This window comes from Rattus norvegicus, chromosome 11 (assembly GCF_021556685.1).
Source record: "Rattus norvegicus strain SHRSP/BbbUtx chromosome 11, alternate assembly SHRSP_T2T, whole genome shotgun sequence".
Taxonomy (NCBI): domain Eukaryota; kingdom Metazoa; phylum Chordata; class Mammalia; order Rodentia; family Muridae; genus Rattus; species Rattus norvegicus.
The window spans coordinates 43,099,531-43,116,452 of NC_141544.1; the positions used below are offsets into that span (position 1 = coordinate 43,099,531).

The 16,922-nt window shown below is 42.7% G+C and overlaps 1 protein-coding gene across 14 annotated transcripts in view; it reads right to left on the reverse strand.

Annotated features, from left to right (window-relative positions):
• The window catches only part of Scaf4 (SR-related CTD-associated factor 4), a 60,632-nt gene that overhangs the window by 3,528 nt on the left and 40,182 nt on the right, over positions 1-16,922 (reverse strand). For 3 of the 14 annotated variants that reach the window (XM_087575437.1, XM_087575436.1, XM_087575434.1), the window contains 5 exons: positions 16,432-16,589; positions 15,304-15,472; positions 15,133-15,219; positions 14,789-14,914; positions 1,074-2,402 (listed from right to left, as the gene is read on the reverse strand). In XM_087575437.1, the coding sequence (XP_087431563.1) occupies positions 1,420-2,402; positions 14,789-14,914; positions 15,133-15,219; positions 15,304-15,472; positions 16,432-16,589 (1,523 nt within the window). In that variant the 3' untranslated portion in view covers positions 1,074-1,419. 14 annotated transcript variants of the gene reach the window in all.

Here is a 16,922-nt window from a genome sequence, read left to right on the forward strand (position 1 = left end):
CATGAACTATATTAGAGAGTCACAGCATTGGGAAGGCTGAGAACCACTGCTGTAAATAAATACCTAGCATTAAGTCCCTGACTCTAGACAACACCACCCCACCTTCTTGGGTTTTTTTGTTTGTTTTTTGTTTTTTTTTTTGTTTTTTTTTTTGACAGGATTTCTCTGTGTATAGCTTTTACTGTCCTGGAATTCACTGTGTAGACCAGGCTGGCCTTGTCTCACAAAAGATCCACCCTGCCTTTGCCTCCTGGGGGCTGGGATTAAAGGTGTGTACCACCACCTGGCAAAATTTGTTTGGGTAAACTTTTTTTGGTTTCTTGAGACAGGGTCTGTGTAGCCCTGGCTGTCCTGAACTTGCTCTGTAGACCAAGCTGGTCTTGAATTCAGAGATGCACCTGCCTGTGCCTTCGCTGGGATTAAAGGTGTGCACTACGACGACCCACTGGGCTCGGACAACACTTTTATGTCAGTGCTTCCAATAAATACTATTAGAGTCTTGGTTTGGCTTCACAAGTAGCAGCAAAGGTTCAGTGTACTTCTTGGGCTATTGAAGATGGTAAAGACAACAGGCAAAGCTTACAAGAAATGTCATACTGTACTTAAGTCTATAAAAAGCTTTCTGGTTGCATATGTTAACACGGGCCTCATTTTACACCTTGGAAATTTCAATGGGATGATTATAAACACGTCAACCTTCTAAATAAGTAATGCCCAAGCAATCAGGTAATTTATAGTATAATGTATAATGTCGGGAATCCAATTATTTCCCCTAACAAATCTTTACAAATTAATTAGGGCAACATTACCACAAAGCCAAGAGGGAAAAAAGAACTGACCTGCAGACACAAATTTCTTAGTTGAACTTTAAGATCACTAACCTTTACCTTATGGTCAAAATACTAAAAGTCAAAAGAATAAAACTCCAAGCACTGGCAAATACTACGTAAGTGTCTTTCTTTCCCCATCAAAGAAGTCTAATTTAGACTCCAACAATTATTAACAGCTCAATCTTTGATGGTTAACATCTGTCTAATCTTAATGCAGTGTATGAAGAATAGCACACATTAAAGTTTGTTACGAAAATAGAGTTTATTAAAAACATCCCTATTGTTTGAGGAGCTTTTCACCGTTACCTTTTCTTAAATTAAAAAAAAAAATAGAGAGCACTTCTAATTAGGATTTGTAAACTTTTAAAAGTCAAAACTTTTAAAAAGTTACAGCAAAAAAAGGGGTAATATATCTTCAGTATTTTTTGTTATTTTGTGGCTATTTTTAAATAGAAGGAAAGCAATCAAATTGCTCACAATCCCCACCAACTACTGTGGAGTGATGTAGCAGGAGCGAATATTATACAGCATCTGTACACCTCACGTTCTACACCCAAGTGTCACTGTCACATTCTGTCAAATCCAGTCTCTAGCGAGGAGCCTCTGCTGCTGAGCCAGAATCCTTCTCAGGTTCAACGGATGAGGTAGCCTCAGCAGGTGACTCTTCAGGTTTTACCACTGTGGCCATGGCCTCCCCCTTATTAAGTTCTGAAACAGTGTCTGTGTTTCCCACTTGGCTAAGGGGAGCTTCGACAGCTTTGTTACCACCTGCCCTGTCTGCCACCTCGTGCTTCTCCTTTCCTCTACTTTCTTCCTTCTCTCTACGGGACTCTCTATCTCTAGAATCCCTGTCTCTGTCCCGATGCCCACTAGAGCGTCTACTTCTCTCTTCCAAGTCTCTGTGTCTGTCCCGCTCAGGGCTCCTCCTTCCCCACTCTCTCCTTTCACGGTTGCTATTATCTCTCTCATCACTACGGCTCCCATACCGCTCCCGGTCATTTTCCACCCTACTTCCAAAAGATCTTCTTCCAAACCTTTCTTGGTCTCTACCTGAGTTGAACTGCTGCCTGTTATCATTTCTAAACTGCTGTGGCTGCTGCTGAGCTGGCGCTGGCTGCTGGGATGGCGCTGGCTGCTGCTGTGTCTGTGACTGCTGTGGTGGTGGTTGCTGCTGCTGCTGCTGCTGCTGCTGCTGCTGCTGCTGCTGCTGTTGCTGCTGCTGCTGCTGCGGTTGCTGTTGCCTTCCATCTCTGTCTTCTGATCCTCCTGGGCCTGGGCCTGGGCCCCCAAGCCCTGGCATTCCACCAGGCCTAACAAAGGGGCCATGTGGTGGGAAAGGCCCTTTCATTCCATGAGGTGGAGGCATAGCAAAGCCCCCTGGTCCTGGTGGCGGACCCCTGTGCATCATGTGAGGTGGCATGGGCCGAGGTGGCATCATAGGGAACCGTTGCAAGTGTGGTGGAGGCATTCCTGGGGGGCGCTGGAGTGGGATCAGGCCGGGTCTGGCACCGAGAAGACCGGTAGAGGGTGCCTGGAGCCCAATCACAGGACCAGGTGCAACTCCTTGAGTGCCTGAAAGAGAACACAAAGAAAAGTGTAAATGCAGTCTGCATTTAGCTGTCTCTGGTGGACGTGGAAAGAAAAGTAAAAGGCAGTCAGTCCTAAGCCAATTTCACTGTGAATTCTGCTGACCTAACCCTGGGCTAGCCAGTAACTAAGGTTCACTGTCTAGGCAGCCATTACAGGCAGAGGGCAGAATACGGAGGGACAGCTGTGAAGCTTCACTTGTCCTCTCTAGCAGCCCTCCTCAGAAGCTGTTTTATCAACACTTAAGACAGCTAAGACAGTCTGACTATGATATGTTCAGTGAGATCAAGGAAGGCCTGCATTCATTCACTGTCAGCTACTTAAGACAGCATAAGGGCATGGTCAGTGTTCTCTCAGCCCAAGCATACAGTCTGATTTCATGTCTTAATGTGCCTACGTGAAGAGGCCCATGACTTAAAGCTATCCCGGACGCTCCATGGAGTTATTATGAATAGGCACAACTGTCCTAGGACAGACAACACAACGTTGTTGGCCATGTGGGGCCCTCAGCAACACAGCCTCTCTTCCTCCAAAGACAGGAAGACTGGCACACTGGCACTGTTTGTAAATCACACTTGCCCATTGCTTTTCCTGCTGGTTTACCAAAGAGCCTGCTCATTCAGGCTCAAGAATCCTGAAAGCTCAACAACCCAGCATTTATAGTAGCAGGGTTAAGGCTTTGTTTTGGTCCTGATAAATCGGCATTAAATCTCCTTCTCTCCAAATCCAAAGACCAAATGGCACTGTGACGAAGAGGGATTCTGATAGTAGAAAAGGGTCTAGAGGGCTGGAGAGATGGCTCAGTGGTTAAGAGCACTGACTGCTCTTTCTGAGGTCCTGAGTTCAATTCCCAGCAACCACATGGTGGCTCACAACCATCTGTAATGGGATCCCATGCCCTCTTCTGGTGTGTCTAAAGACAGCTACAGTGTATTTACATATAATAAATAAATCTTTTTTTAAAAAAAAAAAAAGAAAGAAAAGGGTCTAGACAGTAAAGGACAATGGTCACACCTTCGCCCATGTACCACAGAAGTCTGATAAAGTTATAGCTTATGACCATCAGCTGACAATGGTCAGAAGTGCCTGTGTGATAGAAATACGTCGTAATTTTAGGTTGACAAGTAGAGTCAACTTACATCTACCCATTGTAGAAAATTAATAAAGTAAGTCCTGAAAGTTCCTACATTTTCTGTATGCACAGTCATACTAAGGGTGAACCGGAATTCACATCCCAGTTGCCATTCTTCATAATGTATGAGCTAATGTATGAAACACTGTAAGCTCAGAGACTCGGAGCCACACACAGTGTATGAGTGCACCAAGATGAGCATCCCTCAGGAACTACTTTGGATATCCACTTGAGTAGGCCAAGAAGGGGAAAGGACTGCCTGCCACTTTAAATGGTAAAACTTGCCTGCTCGGGTAACTGGACATTGTTACTCTACACATTTTGTTTAGAAAGGTGATTTTCTAGGACTACGCAGAACATCTTTAAATACAGCATCAATTACGCTTTAAGTCTTTTACTAGCTGAGAAGAACTTAAGGCCAATCAAACTCCAACTGGGTGGCCGTGAGTGGGCAAATGTGACAAGGACTGAGAGAATGTCCTGAGACAATCCTAGTCAACACTCTGGACTACCAGCTTGACTAAGGCCAGAATACTGAAGTGGCAAACTTAGTATTTTTAGTACACTGAGAATATGTCTCACAAAAGCACCTACAACACACCATCCCTCCCACTTAGCAGGGCCCCTTACATAATCCCAAGCACCATACGGAAAGGGTAGAGGAACCCAAACACCACTAGACTTGACTTTGCTATCATCTTTTATTAGAAAGTTTATCTTCAAGGAGTTAAGGACCAATGCTTACTGTTAGGCTGGTTTGTCATCTTCTAGTGCTCGCTACAGGTACACCGCAACAACCTCAAAACACTAAACATTCAGTCAAGTCTGAGAAAGCAAAACCATTCATGTAGGGTCATGGGGAGGTCCTTAACCACCAACCTGACTGGATTGGAAATGCAAGACCAATCCCACACCACAGATAGGATAAAGTGAAAATCTTTATTAACGTAAACCAGTTCCTATGATTAGTCTCATAAATTCTTCACAGGATGGATTTAAGATATGCAGCAATAAACTTGGCCAATGATAATCATGTACCAAATGAAATTAAGAAAAAACAAAACAAACCCCTGCCCAATCTACTGCACAAGTGTGAATGCTTCTATTTGGCATTTGCTGTAAATATTACACAACTGAACCCTTGTCCTTTTGTTAGCAATGCTGGGAAGACATGTTGGATGGGACGGGCTCTTAAGATGCTGAGAAACTCCCCAGTCCCTTCAAGGCAGCTTTTTCTTTTTCTTTTTTTTTTTTTTTTTTTTTTTTTGCTATTTTTGCAGTAACAGCACACTACTTCTGTAATAAAGGGTATAATTAAAATGGTAAGGTGAGTCCTGCAACAGGCACACAGGCCAACAAATACTAACTTTTCAGGGAATCTTCAGGCCAGCATTACACAGCAGTGAAATATAGAAAAGATACGTGAAATCCACAAAGAGCAATTAGGTTTGTCTAGAGTAAGCTGTGCCGCACTGCTGAGTTCCGTACTTAGAAACTTTTCAAAAAGCAACTACTTAATACACCAAAATTTTACTATGAACTCATTTAGGTTGGGAGTTAAAACCAAATCTTTCTTTCAATTGCTACAGATGCCACAGCAAGATGGTAACAGTACAGAAAGGTGGGGTTGACAGACAATGGAGACTCAGTGGGAACACAAAAGAGGGCTGGGTTGGGTAAGGGAAGATGTGACTGGGCAGAGGTTCACTCACTCACTGCTCAAGAGAACTACAGGAGGGTGGCCTTGGGTGCAGAGAGGAGAACCTCTCTACAGAAAGGTTTATGAAGCTGACCAGGTGGGCCAAGGCACTGCAGGGACCTTGACTGTCATGATAAATAACTTAGTCTTTGCCTAATTAGTGGAGGAAGCTAGAGTGGGATCCTGGGCAGATAGATGAATGATCCTGCAGATCTGAAAACAAACAAACAAACAAACAAGCCCAACTTCCTGGTAAGTGCTGTACAGAAAGCAAAGAGGGTCAGACCATTGCATTAGTGGTCAGGTTCTTACCCTCACGCATCTTCGAATGACAACGGGCTAAACTGTAAGTCAGGGGCTAGGGCAGGAGATACACTGAGAACAGCTAGTGGGCAGGGGTGAATCTGGGATCAAGACACATAGACCTCTGTATGAATGAAGGTGTCAATGCAAGATCAAGAACAGTGTTAGGGGACTAATGAGAAAGGTCGCATCTTAGCGCTGAACACTTGGACAGCCTTGCTGAATATGCAGGCAAGCAACAGATGATGTTTGCAGTCAGGGCAGAATCACAGCATTAATATTGGCCAAACAAAGAAAGATCTTAGACCAGAGAAGGCAACACAACACACACACTTTAGAAATCTCTAGTAAAGCCAGGTCTGGGAGATTGAAAAATAAAGGGGGGAGGGGATCCAAATGTCTGCCTGTAATCCCAGAACTCAGAATGTGGAGGCAGGAGGATGGTAGGCTAGCTAGGGTTAGAAAGCAAGGCTGGGGGTGAGGTAGAGGTGGTAAAAACAAAACAAAAAAACTGAAGCTAAACTCAATATAACTGCGTTTCCTAATCATCTCCAAAATGGCTGCTTCAGGTAAATCAGACACAGCTACGGCAAAAGAGATGATGGAAGGGCTTGGGGGGTGGGGGTGGGGGTGGGACAGGCAGAAATTTCTGAAGGTGAAAAGGACATATAAACACAGGGCTTTCAGCTGAAGCCCACAGAGGGCACAGATTAAATAGATCTTTAAAGAACGTGCAGAGATGAGGGCTGGGAGAGCAAGTTCGAAAGGCAGAGAATCTGATCCCCCATCTCTACTGGCCCAAGCTGGTCTTCCCTTTACTGAAAACCCAGGCATTTGACAGGCATTCCCAGCCACTGCCTCCACTTCTCGAAGGTAAAACTTCATCACTGGTAATTACTCAACTCACATGCCAGCCACCCTGTTCACTCTCCTTTCTGAGATTATGTTCTTAACCCCACCAAGCCTACACCTCCAAGTCCCCCTTAGTCCTCGATTCTCATCATGGCTACCTAAAAAAGCTCCAACACCAGTTTGATTTTTTTTTTTTTAAACTGTGGTATTTGGGACTGATTACAGGCCCTGCCATTTTGAGTCACAGTTTGATCCCCAATATCCATTTTAAACCTGGGTCTAAGCATGGCTGTCACTTGAACCCCAAGTATACTGACTTGCCTCCTCAAGAGATTTCCTAAACACAAAACCACACGCTCTCCTCTGCCCAGCAACCTTACATTTTCCTAACACATATTCCCACATCCAGGCTATGTATTTCATAGGCTACTGTTTTCTCCTCAGTTCATTTCTAATTAATTTATTTATAACTTTAAAAGGTAACATTTCTACATTCTCTAGTGTGCTCATACAAAAACTTCAAGCCATGTTTTCTGCATATATATATATATCCTGGGAAGAAAGCTGGCTCCATTAGTGTCATCTCCCTCCTTTCCTCCCCCAGCCCAGCCCACCCAGCTACTTTTTACTTCTGTGAACTTGCCTGTTAGCCAACATTTCATAAAATGGAATCACATGTCATACAATACGTAGTCCTTTGTGAGTGGCTCCTTCCACTTGGCATTTTTCCAAGGTTCATCCAAATCGTGTAGCACGAACAAGTACTTCACTTATTATCAAACAGTCTTCCATTATGTGAACACACCATTTTCTATTTTTATTGTACTTGGCTTTTGCAGTGTTTTGTCCTTTTTTGTTTTCTTGCACCTGTGACAGCTGGATTCATCCACTCCTCCCTATTAACCTATTGCACCCTTCTTTCTTGTATCAGCCTTTCCAGAACCACCCACTATCTATGAATAAAACCAAAGATAACCCCCTTTCTCTGCCATCTTTCAGCATTCAACCATGTGTGTTCCTAAAAACTAACTCTCCTCAGGGATTTAAACCCAACCAACATCCCATTTTCTCCTGTCCCTACATGACCAAACTTATCACCTTCATTTTAAGGGCTAATGTCAAAGGCTCAGCACTTTGTTTTCTCAGACAGCATCTTGCTGCTTGTTACAGGTTGTCCTTAAACTTAGGTTCCTCCTGTTTCTATGTCCTGGGTTTTGGGACTGCACAGCCCTAAGCCACCACAGCAAGATTTAGGAGTTCTGAGCCAGCAATAGCACTCAGGAGCTCATCCCTTCCCCCTCTTTGCCCTTGCATGGCCTCCAGAGCACTTCCCATATTCTAGTCCATTGGCTACATCTTTTTATTACTCTCTGCTGGACAACAGTGCAAGAGGGTAGTGGAATGGAAGACTTCTACTGGAGCAAGCTGGTGCACCTTGACTTTAACCCTCACAATTATAGCTATGGGACCTTAGCTTACTTCTTCTTATGCTTCAGTTTCTCCACCAACTGATTAAACTTCTAACTGCTTAGAGCTGCAAATAGAAATGTCTTCAGCTGTCAGCACCTTATTTTCAACTGTAAAATGCTTAAAGATTCTAGAGCCATGCCCATTTACCAATTCTGTTTCTCAAACTCTGACATGGCATATTATCTGCTTGGCATTGGAATGTCTCTCTCTAGAATTTATCCAGTTTACTTGTGAACCCTCCCCCCAATGGCCACCACCCACTCTCAAACCTGATGATCTCAAGAATGAAGTTACAGCACCAACTGCTCACATACATGTGACACATGTTTACATTTGGAGTGGGACAGTGCTGAAGGGCCTACCTTCAAAATGCATCCAGATCACAAACTTGTACCTTCCACACAGGGCCGCTGTTCTCTTGACAGCTCCCAGTCTGTTCCTTATAAAAGGTTTTAGAACCCAGCACTCCTTCCATTGCACACCCGACTGCCACAACCTCCCCTATATTCATCTGTCAGTCCTCGGAGACTGCTCTACCAGTCTCTTGTGGTTCCTCAAGGCAAATAAAGTTGCTTCTTAATCCAGGTTGCCCTTTGCTGGTGGACCTGAAATGCCAGATTTCCGTACTTACGTGGTTTGTTTTCCTTCATCCTCTACTTGGGTTTCTTTCTCAAAGCTACTTTCTCCAAATGCCCACTCTGGCCACCGTACTGACAATGGTACACTTCGGTATCTTCACCTGCTAACACACCTCTACTTTCTTTCTTCAATGCAAGGGCTTCATGTGATCTTTATTACTTATTTTCCAGAGGAATGGACACACTAGGGAAACCGATCTCACTTTGTCCACTCTGCTCTTGGTACCAAGTAGGTCCCCAGTAGACATGGACCCATGAGTAACACTCATTTGGATAGTGGTTACAGAGGTGGTGACCAGCCTTATCAATAAGATACTTTCCCCCGAGTAGAGGCTACAGGTACCAAAGTGTTGAGAATCTTTTCAACATAAACCCTGGAGATTCTGAACTTTGAAAACACTGCATTTCCCCCCTTCTTTTTCTATTCCTAACTGCAATTGTCTATCACTGTTGCTCTTTAACTTTGACCAACATACGGTCACTGTAGTATTTCCCATTGGGCAGGGTGGGTAGGTGGGTGGTGTTTCTTATACATGAGGGAACTTCATTTCTTTAGGTGTACTGCTGGGAATCCAGCAGACAGCACACAAGAGCCCAGCACACTGAATCAAGTCTCCCTTCAGCCCACTGCCAATGACCCTCAATTTCTCACTAGTCCTTGCTCATCTGTAGGTACACACACACATGTATTTATTTAATCAACCCATCAACAGGACATTTGTTTTGATATCCTACCTTCAGAAAGCTGGCACAAGAATACAATCAACATGTGGGTTTCCTACCCTAGATTTACCAAGTCACAGTATTTAAGGGCTTCCCCTTGAGAACAACCCCAGGCAATGCTTGCAGTGGACTGTGTTGAAAGTTGGTGAAAACTTAAGGAGCTAATTTTCAAGAATGAGAGAGAGCACATTTCACTCACTGTTAGAAACAGGACCTTACATGCCAGAGCGAGCTCTGCGAGGAGTTGGAAGAAGCCACACACTGAGATGTCTCACCTACCTGAGTAAATGGCATATATATATACCGATGCAAGAATTGTAATGAAACCTGAGCACCAGCAATCGTTAAAGATGCTCTGAATTTTTTTAAACAAAATAATAGACACTGTATGGCTAATTAGCCTCCAGCATTTATTACTACTTTAAAAAGTTAATCCATGTGCTACTTGCTAAGTACCGCAAGGTAAAGGACAGATAGGTACGATAACTGAGTTCCACTACTGGGTAGGACACTTGACAGAAGTTAATCTTCCATTACTCAATTTCTGTAGGCAGTGTTAGCTAGAGTCACCTGTGTCTATGAAATCCTTTCTAGGTTCCCGAGTTTCTGCCCTCCCACTCTCAAGGTGTCCCTCAAAACAAGGTGAAAGGTTTACTTCAGGCTAGTCAACACCAGGAAGGTACCGACAGCCTCAGGGACATGGAGACAATGTAGTACCTGGAAGTTCCCTGTAAGATTCTCCTCATGTTCTGTTCGACGTGCTTTCCTTCTGAGATAACATGTTGTATTTATGTATAAAAAGTTTTATCCTAGGCAAATTTCTGTTGCAGAGTGACATTACTTTTGTATCACTCACAAAACAGCATTGTATATTAATCTGAAGGGACCATAATGAGCACTTCCAAACCATTAAAGGAACAACACCGAGGTAGGTACTTTTAACGCTTCCCAAAGAACACTTTCATAAGACAGTGTCAATGGGCTTTTGGTACATCCTCCTAGCTTGTAATTTACTATAACCATATTAAAGTTCAGTATTAAAGTATTAAAATACAGACATTGTTTTAAAAAAACTAGGCATTACTCTTTAAAAAACTATAATTTCTCTAATTTTCTTTTTCTCCCCCCCTTTGTTTATTGGATTTTTAAAATAATTTTCTCTTGATAAGTCTGTTCTTTAATATTAATGATTGTTAACATTAAAATTTAAAATATTAAATAACAGATTGTTACTTTAATGTTCTAATTTAAATATTGTTTAAAATCACTAGTTATAAAAATTATAAAATTCAAGAGTGAGCAGCAAACTCCACAGCTGAACGATCAGAAACCAAATACCCATTTTCAAACAACACCAAAATAGGGTTAAGACTATTACTCTTCTAGGTACGTATTAGGGTTCTTAATATAAAAATCAAACATTTTATATAATTTACGAAGCAACTGAGTCCTCAGTTTCTCTTGAGAAGACCTAGTCTGAGATCCACTCCATGCCTGCTATAGCTATGTAGGGACTCAGTGTGCCAAGCGATCCACGGGCAACTCAGCTAAGCAGCCGCCATGTGAGTCCTGCTTCAAAACCACGGGACATCGCAAAGAAAAGTAATCTTACGTGTAGTATTACTCTCGAAGTGAGAGGTCGTTTATAAACATCACCATCTGCAGCTGCGTAACAAAGGCAGGGAGGGTGTGACAGGAATGGACAAGTGATGTCTGTCAGGAGAAGGCTTTACTGTCCCACAAAAAGAATCAATTCCAGCTGCAGAGTTTGTGTCTTGAAACATATTCTGGAGATCCTTGTAACACAGGACAGATAGGAGGTAACACAAACACATTTTTTGTGTACTTTTTTTTATTGTTTGGAACACCAAAGTAACCCAAACTTTACATTTACAATTAGCTTTTTAATAAATGTGCTATACATCACATTAGCAATACACATCATACAAAGGTTCCGAAAGGCAAACACAGACGTTTATACAATCAAAGAAAGACTGTTATTGCCACCGTCCATCTTCTCTCCTAGGTGACTGACAACTGCAGATGCCATCTTTAGCTTTAACAAAGCACTATGGGTTTCAGCTACTTTGGCCCATGAGATACTAAATCTAGTACTCTTTAAAATCAAGTAATAATGAATAATAGTTGTTGTATGCCTAGTCATTTATATTTTCAAATGATCAGTACTATTAAAGAATCAAAATGTTCTCAAAAATATGGTGGAAAACTTGGGTCCTTCTGAATTCAGCGTTGCTTTTTGGGTCATGGGAGTGGAGTGGAGGGCCTAAGCTCAGCTCTAGTAAGAGGCTGCTCTCTCTTAACCAGCATCCTAACTCAAGCCTGAGGACAGAGTTCTCGAACAACCCCAAGGCACTCCACTATCCTTCCCACTAGTTAGGCCTCAACATGAGATTTTGGTCTGCTTATCTAGTAAGCTGTGCTACCTCAAAACTACTGGCACATATCAGAAATAACTGTGCCAAGGATACATGTGGATAACTACTGCAGAAAGACCTGCCATACTGAGTTGTGTTATGAAATAAAATGCTGCTGATTTAACGTATTTTCTGAGCATGTCAGATAGTGGAGCGTGAGTACTTGCGATCTAGTCTTCTGAACCTTAGAACACACAAGCAACTATACAAAGATAGACTGTTGTTCACAGTGTGCTTTCTACCTGAGAGCACACAAGAGCTGATGACCTAGAGTCCAGCAGGGTCAGCAGACTGCAGAGGCAGTGCTTCTCTCTAGATGTCCTCAGCCCTCCTACCGTTTCTTACCCGTGACAGCTAAGTGCCTCCCAGGTGGCAGGCATTCTGTGTTAACCACTGAATCATCACCATTCCCTCATGTGTCCATGTTATTTCCCTTTACAGACGAGGAAATGGGACTTTGGCATTAGCCTCTAGGAAGATTGTTCTGGTCAACATAGCATCTCATTTTACAGCCTTATGGAAACATCAGAGCACCAAGAAAAGAGGGAATACCTAGTCACTAAGTCCCCACAAGGGGGACACCACCACCTGCACCCAGCTCGTGGTCCACTGGTACTGTGACAGCATAGTGTGATTCTTGCGTTCCTCAATCAAAGTGGTGGAACTGTGATGCTCTTGAATACATTCTCCTTTATTCGAATGCATATGGAAACACAACAACAGCACCTTACTTGTTAAAAAGCTCACCCTGCCAGGCAGGAGGGGCACAGGTGAGCACTGTGACAGTTACTGGTGATGGGTATGTCCAAGGGTCGGCTTCCTTTGTGATTCTTGTGACAGAAGACAATGTGAGAAGAGTGCTGGGATGGTGGGTGTGAGGGACTAGTCCTACCATGCCATTGGCCCTGGGATGAGAACAACGGCCGTTTGGGTGGACACCCACTCACTCACCTCGTCAAAGGGCTTGCTCTACTACAGGGTGAAAACCAGCTCAGGAATGTTTTCACAATAAACTTCTGATTAAACCTTTGTAATAATAAGAAAACCAAAGCTTATTTATTTCTCTGAAAGGTCAAGATTTATGTTACTATCTTTGTTGTTTCAAGATTTCTTTCTTAGAGACAGGGGCTTGCTATGTAGCTCAGGCTGGTCTCCAACTCAAGATCCTTGGACTGCAGCCTCCCGAGTGAGTTCTGGGTATACAGTGCCACAAAGCCCAGCATGTTTCCAGATTTCTGACTGAAGGCATGCACAAGATTTTCCTTCTGTTAACGGAAACTAGACTATTCAATGTTAGTTTAAAGTACTTATTTTAATAAAATAGTTTCCATTTTTATATTATTTTAAACCTTCCAGGATTTGAAACTACCTTCAAACTTCAATTTTTGTCTTAAAAGTTATAAACAAAGACGATTAAAAGTGAAGAGTCCTACATTAAGTCACTCATTTACCTACCCCCCTTAATCACAGAAACCAGTGACCTCTCTCATGACCTTCCACCCTGTGAGGGAAGGATAAATGGAAAGGCCAAGAGGCAATGAGAACCGTGGAGGGAGACTCGGTGCTCTGCAGCCGTGCTGTGCTTACCATGTTAAACTTTTAAGCTTACGAACTTTTGTTTTATTTCGTGTTGGTTGCAAAAGTTAAGTCTGTTGGTGGTAAGAAATAAAGGGCAGGGTCTTCAGGATCTGGGGTAAACAGAAGCAGGTACTCACTCCCAACAGCAGTACCTATGAGCAGGTTAGCAAACTCTTGGAGATTATAACTCTTGGATCTTTCTACTCACTCAGTAAAGTTATGAAGTCCAAAGAAAACCACACATGTACACAACTTTGTAAGTTACAGGCAGCCTGTCAACTACAGACCTTAGACAAGTTGTTTTTCAAGTCAGAGGTATGCACAGGTGGACATGAGAAGGGCTGATTAGAAAACTGCATCTGATTCAGATTCTAAGATTCTCATGCAAGTACTTTAGAAATACGGAAAAAGTCCTATCCAAGCGAGGCCAGGTCATACTGGTGTGCCACGGTGCTTCTCTGCCATTCCCATATAGGGCAACCCTCGAAGCGCCCTGCATTAAACAAATCACCTCCCCAGATCCTTCTCTAACATTCTTTTTCCTGTTTACTATGGAAATTCAAAGTAAAGCTCATTATAAGCCCTAAAGTGCAGCCAGAACGAGGGCAGTATAGCCATTTAAAAAGAAATTGGTATGTTTATCATAAATTAGTTGCATGCACAAAGAAGACATTTCAATCCAGAAGCTCTTGGAGAAGAGTAAAGTGCTTTATCTGAAATCAGCATCCCAAGTCCCATATCCCAGGTCACCAGCTGATTCTTTTCTAAAGCTACATAAGGTTCTGAGAGCAAATGTACACACACACACACACACACACACACACACACACACACACGTATACCTCTGAAAATAAAATGGACTCACACTCATAAGAACTAATTTCCCATTAGGAGAATCAAATGTTGATTATACTTGGTAATATCACTTCAAGTATGACTTATTACCTTAAAAGATGGTCTAGTATAAAAACTATGTGATGGGAAGCACGTAAGGGACATGAGGGTAACTGTAAAACCTCTAGGCTGACCTCTCCCTGACTGCAGTGGTAAGGTTGTGGAAAGGAGCAACTGCAGCAGAAGAAAAGCAAGGAGCTAGTGAGAAAGGCCTCAACTCCACCTCAACTGTACAGCTCTCACTGAAAGACGCCATTCTGCTAGGACTGTCAGATATGTTTGTCAGTCTATGTACTTGAAAAGCTCCCAAAGTCCAGGGGTTTCAGATAGATAAGAAGAGAGAAATATCTACAAGGAGCCAGCTGCTAGAGCTGTAAGTATGGAATCATATTAATCAAGAACACAACTATAACAATTACTTTCACAGAAAGTAATCACATTTGTATACCAAATTAACACATGCAGATGGAAATGTTTTATTCAGGACAACTAGGCATAAGGTGACCTGGTAAAAACAACTGCACAAACCATTTAAGATCTTCCTCAGAGGAACACGGCATTGGGCGTTACTCCGCCAAAATTCACAGTATTTTTAAAGAGCCAAACTTGAAGGGGAAAAAGTACCAATAAAAGAATAATGAACTTACCAAGCAGTGAAACAGGCTGGGTTACAGGAGGGGTGGGCAGACTCGTGGGTGCAGCAGGTGGCCCAGCAGAACCATACATTTTCGCACTGTCAGCAGACTCGGCATTTCCTCTAGCCCCAGACACCACTGTTGGAATGGGATTTCCAATAGATAAGTCTTTTGTAGTGTCTTCATTTATACCAGCGATAGTAGCTAAGGAATAATCACATTGACATGTGAAGCTGAGTGATTAGTCACGCTCCCGGTCAACAACTTGTCCCAGACTACAGACCCTCCTAATTGTTCCCATTCCCTCCTACCCAACTCCAAGACGTCAAGTCAGCATAGAGGAAAGACATGCTTACAGTTTGGGATGCTTATTGGTGGAGTGTGAGGTGGAGGAATGGATACTGGTGGAGTTATAGGAGGTGGGGGTCCAGGAGGAAGAAAACCTAGAGTAAGAAAAACCATGTCAACTCCTGCTACATGATTCTATCTCAGAGCCTAAAAGAGTATTCCCAGTCGAGTCGGTGTACCTGGTGGTAAATGCATTGGGTTGAATCCTGGGCGCAAAAATGGTGGTGGAGGAGGAGGAGGAGGAGGAACACCAGGGCCAAAGCCTGGAGGGGGGATCCCTAAGGGAGGAGTGAAAGCAGGCGGCTGGAGAGCACCAACGACAGGAGGGCCCGGCTGATGCGGTGGGACCTAGAAAAATGAAAAACATACTTAGCTGCTTTCAGTCTATGTGTGCCAAGAAAATAAAAGCAGGAGCTTTTAAATTGTCATTATACCACTATATTTATTAGAATAATGAGACAGTAGGCAACCTGTGCCTACCTAAATGCTGTAACGCTAAGCTCTGCTCTCTCCTGTAAGATGGCCATTCTGACTGGCATCAATTAGTCTTCTGACAGTACAGCATGTCTGAAGATACTCCAGGACTGAAATTTTAAAAAACTGGAAATGCAGAAAGGATAGCTGGCAATATACTTGGTAAATTAATAAGATGAATTATCCCAGAGTCAAACTGTACTGCCTTTCTGGCTATCTAAGCGTTCTAAACTGGAAACATGCCAACTTGAAGAAAGTTTGAGACTAAGTGAGCTGATACACACTCAGTGATGGTGTCTTGACACTGAACACCAACAAATGCAACTCAGCGTTTAAAACCACCAATAAGCCAGGGAGGTGTATCAGCTCATGTAGTCCTAGCACTTGGGAAACAGATAGAAAAAGGCAAATTTGAGGGTAGCCTGAGCTACATGACAACAAACAACAACAAAAACAGCCAACAAACATGGAATTCCATCTTCCACAAAGCAGCTGGGGCTTGGGAAATGTGTATCTGAGTTCAGCACAGTGTAACTCCCTGACAAATGAAGGCCTAGTAAGAAGCAAAATAACATCCACAGTAGTTCTGGATTTCATCTCTAGGACATTATAAATCAGGGCACTGAATAGTCTACACACTTGTGAAACAATCTAAATTTAATCTGGTTTTATTAATATTTATGAAAAAAGCTGGAGTTTACAAATAGATTTAATACCAAAAACAGAGGACACTACTATGTGTGTCTACTCACTTTTTATTTAGACAGAACAGTGAGATTTCAAAAGCAACCTTTCAGACCTTTGAAGGTTAGTCCATGTTCTCAGCCTCTCACCTGTGGAGGTGGTACTGTTATAGGTGCAGGAACAGGAAGGGCAGGCACAGGCACGGGCACAGGCTTAGGGATGGGGGACACTGGCTCTGTGTGGGAGGCTTCTGCACCTCCATTTTGGGCAACTTCATTTTCAGGCTTTTTGGGGATGCCTTTCCAATCTGTGAATTAAACAAAGGTAACAATAAATATTTGCCATTTTCATGTATAACTTCAAATATATAAAGATGAAAATTAAAGATTAGAAAATATTAGCTTCAGGCTGGAGAGATGGCTCAGTGGTTAAGAGCACTGACTGCTCTTTTCAAGGTCCTGAGTTCAATTCCCAGCAAACACATGGTGGCTCACAACCATCTGTAATAGGATCTGATGCCCTCTTCTGGTGTGTCTGAAGAAAGCGACAGTGTACTCATACATTAAATAAATATATTAATTGAAAAAGAAAATATTAGTGTCACTAAACAAATTTCTGTTACTATTTTTAGTAATTATGT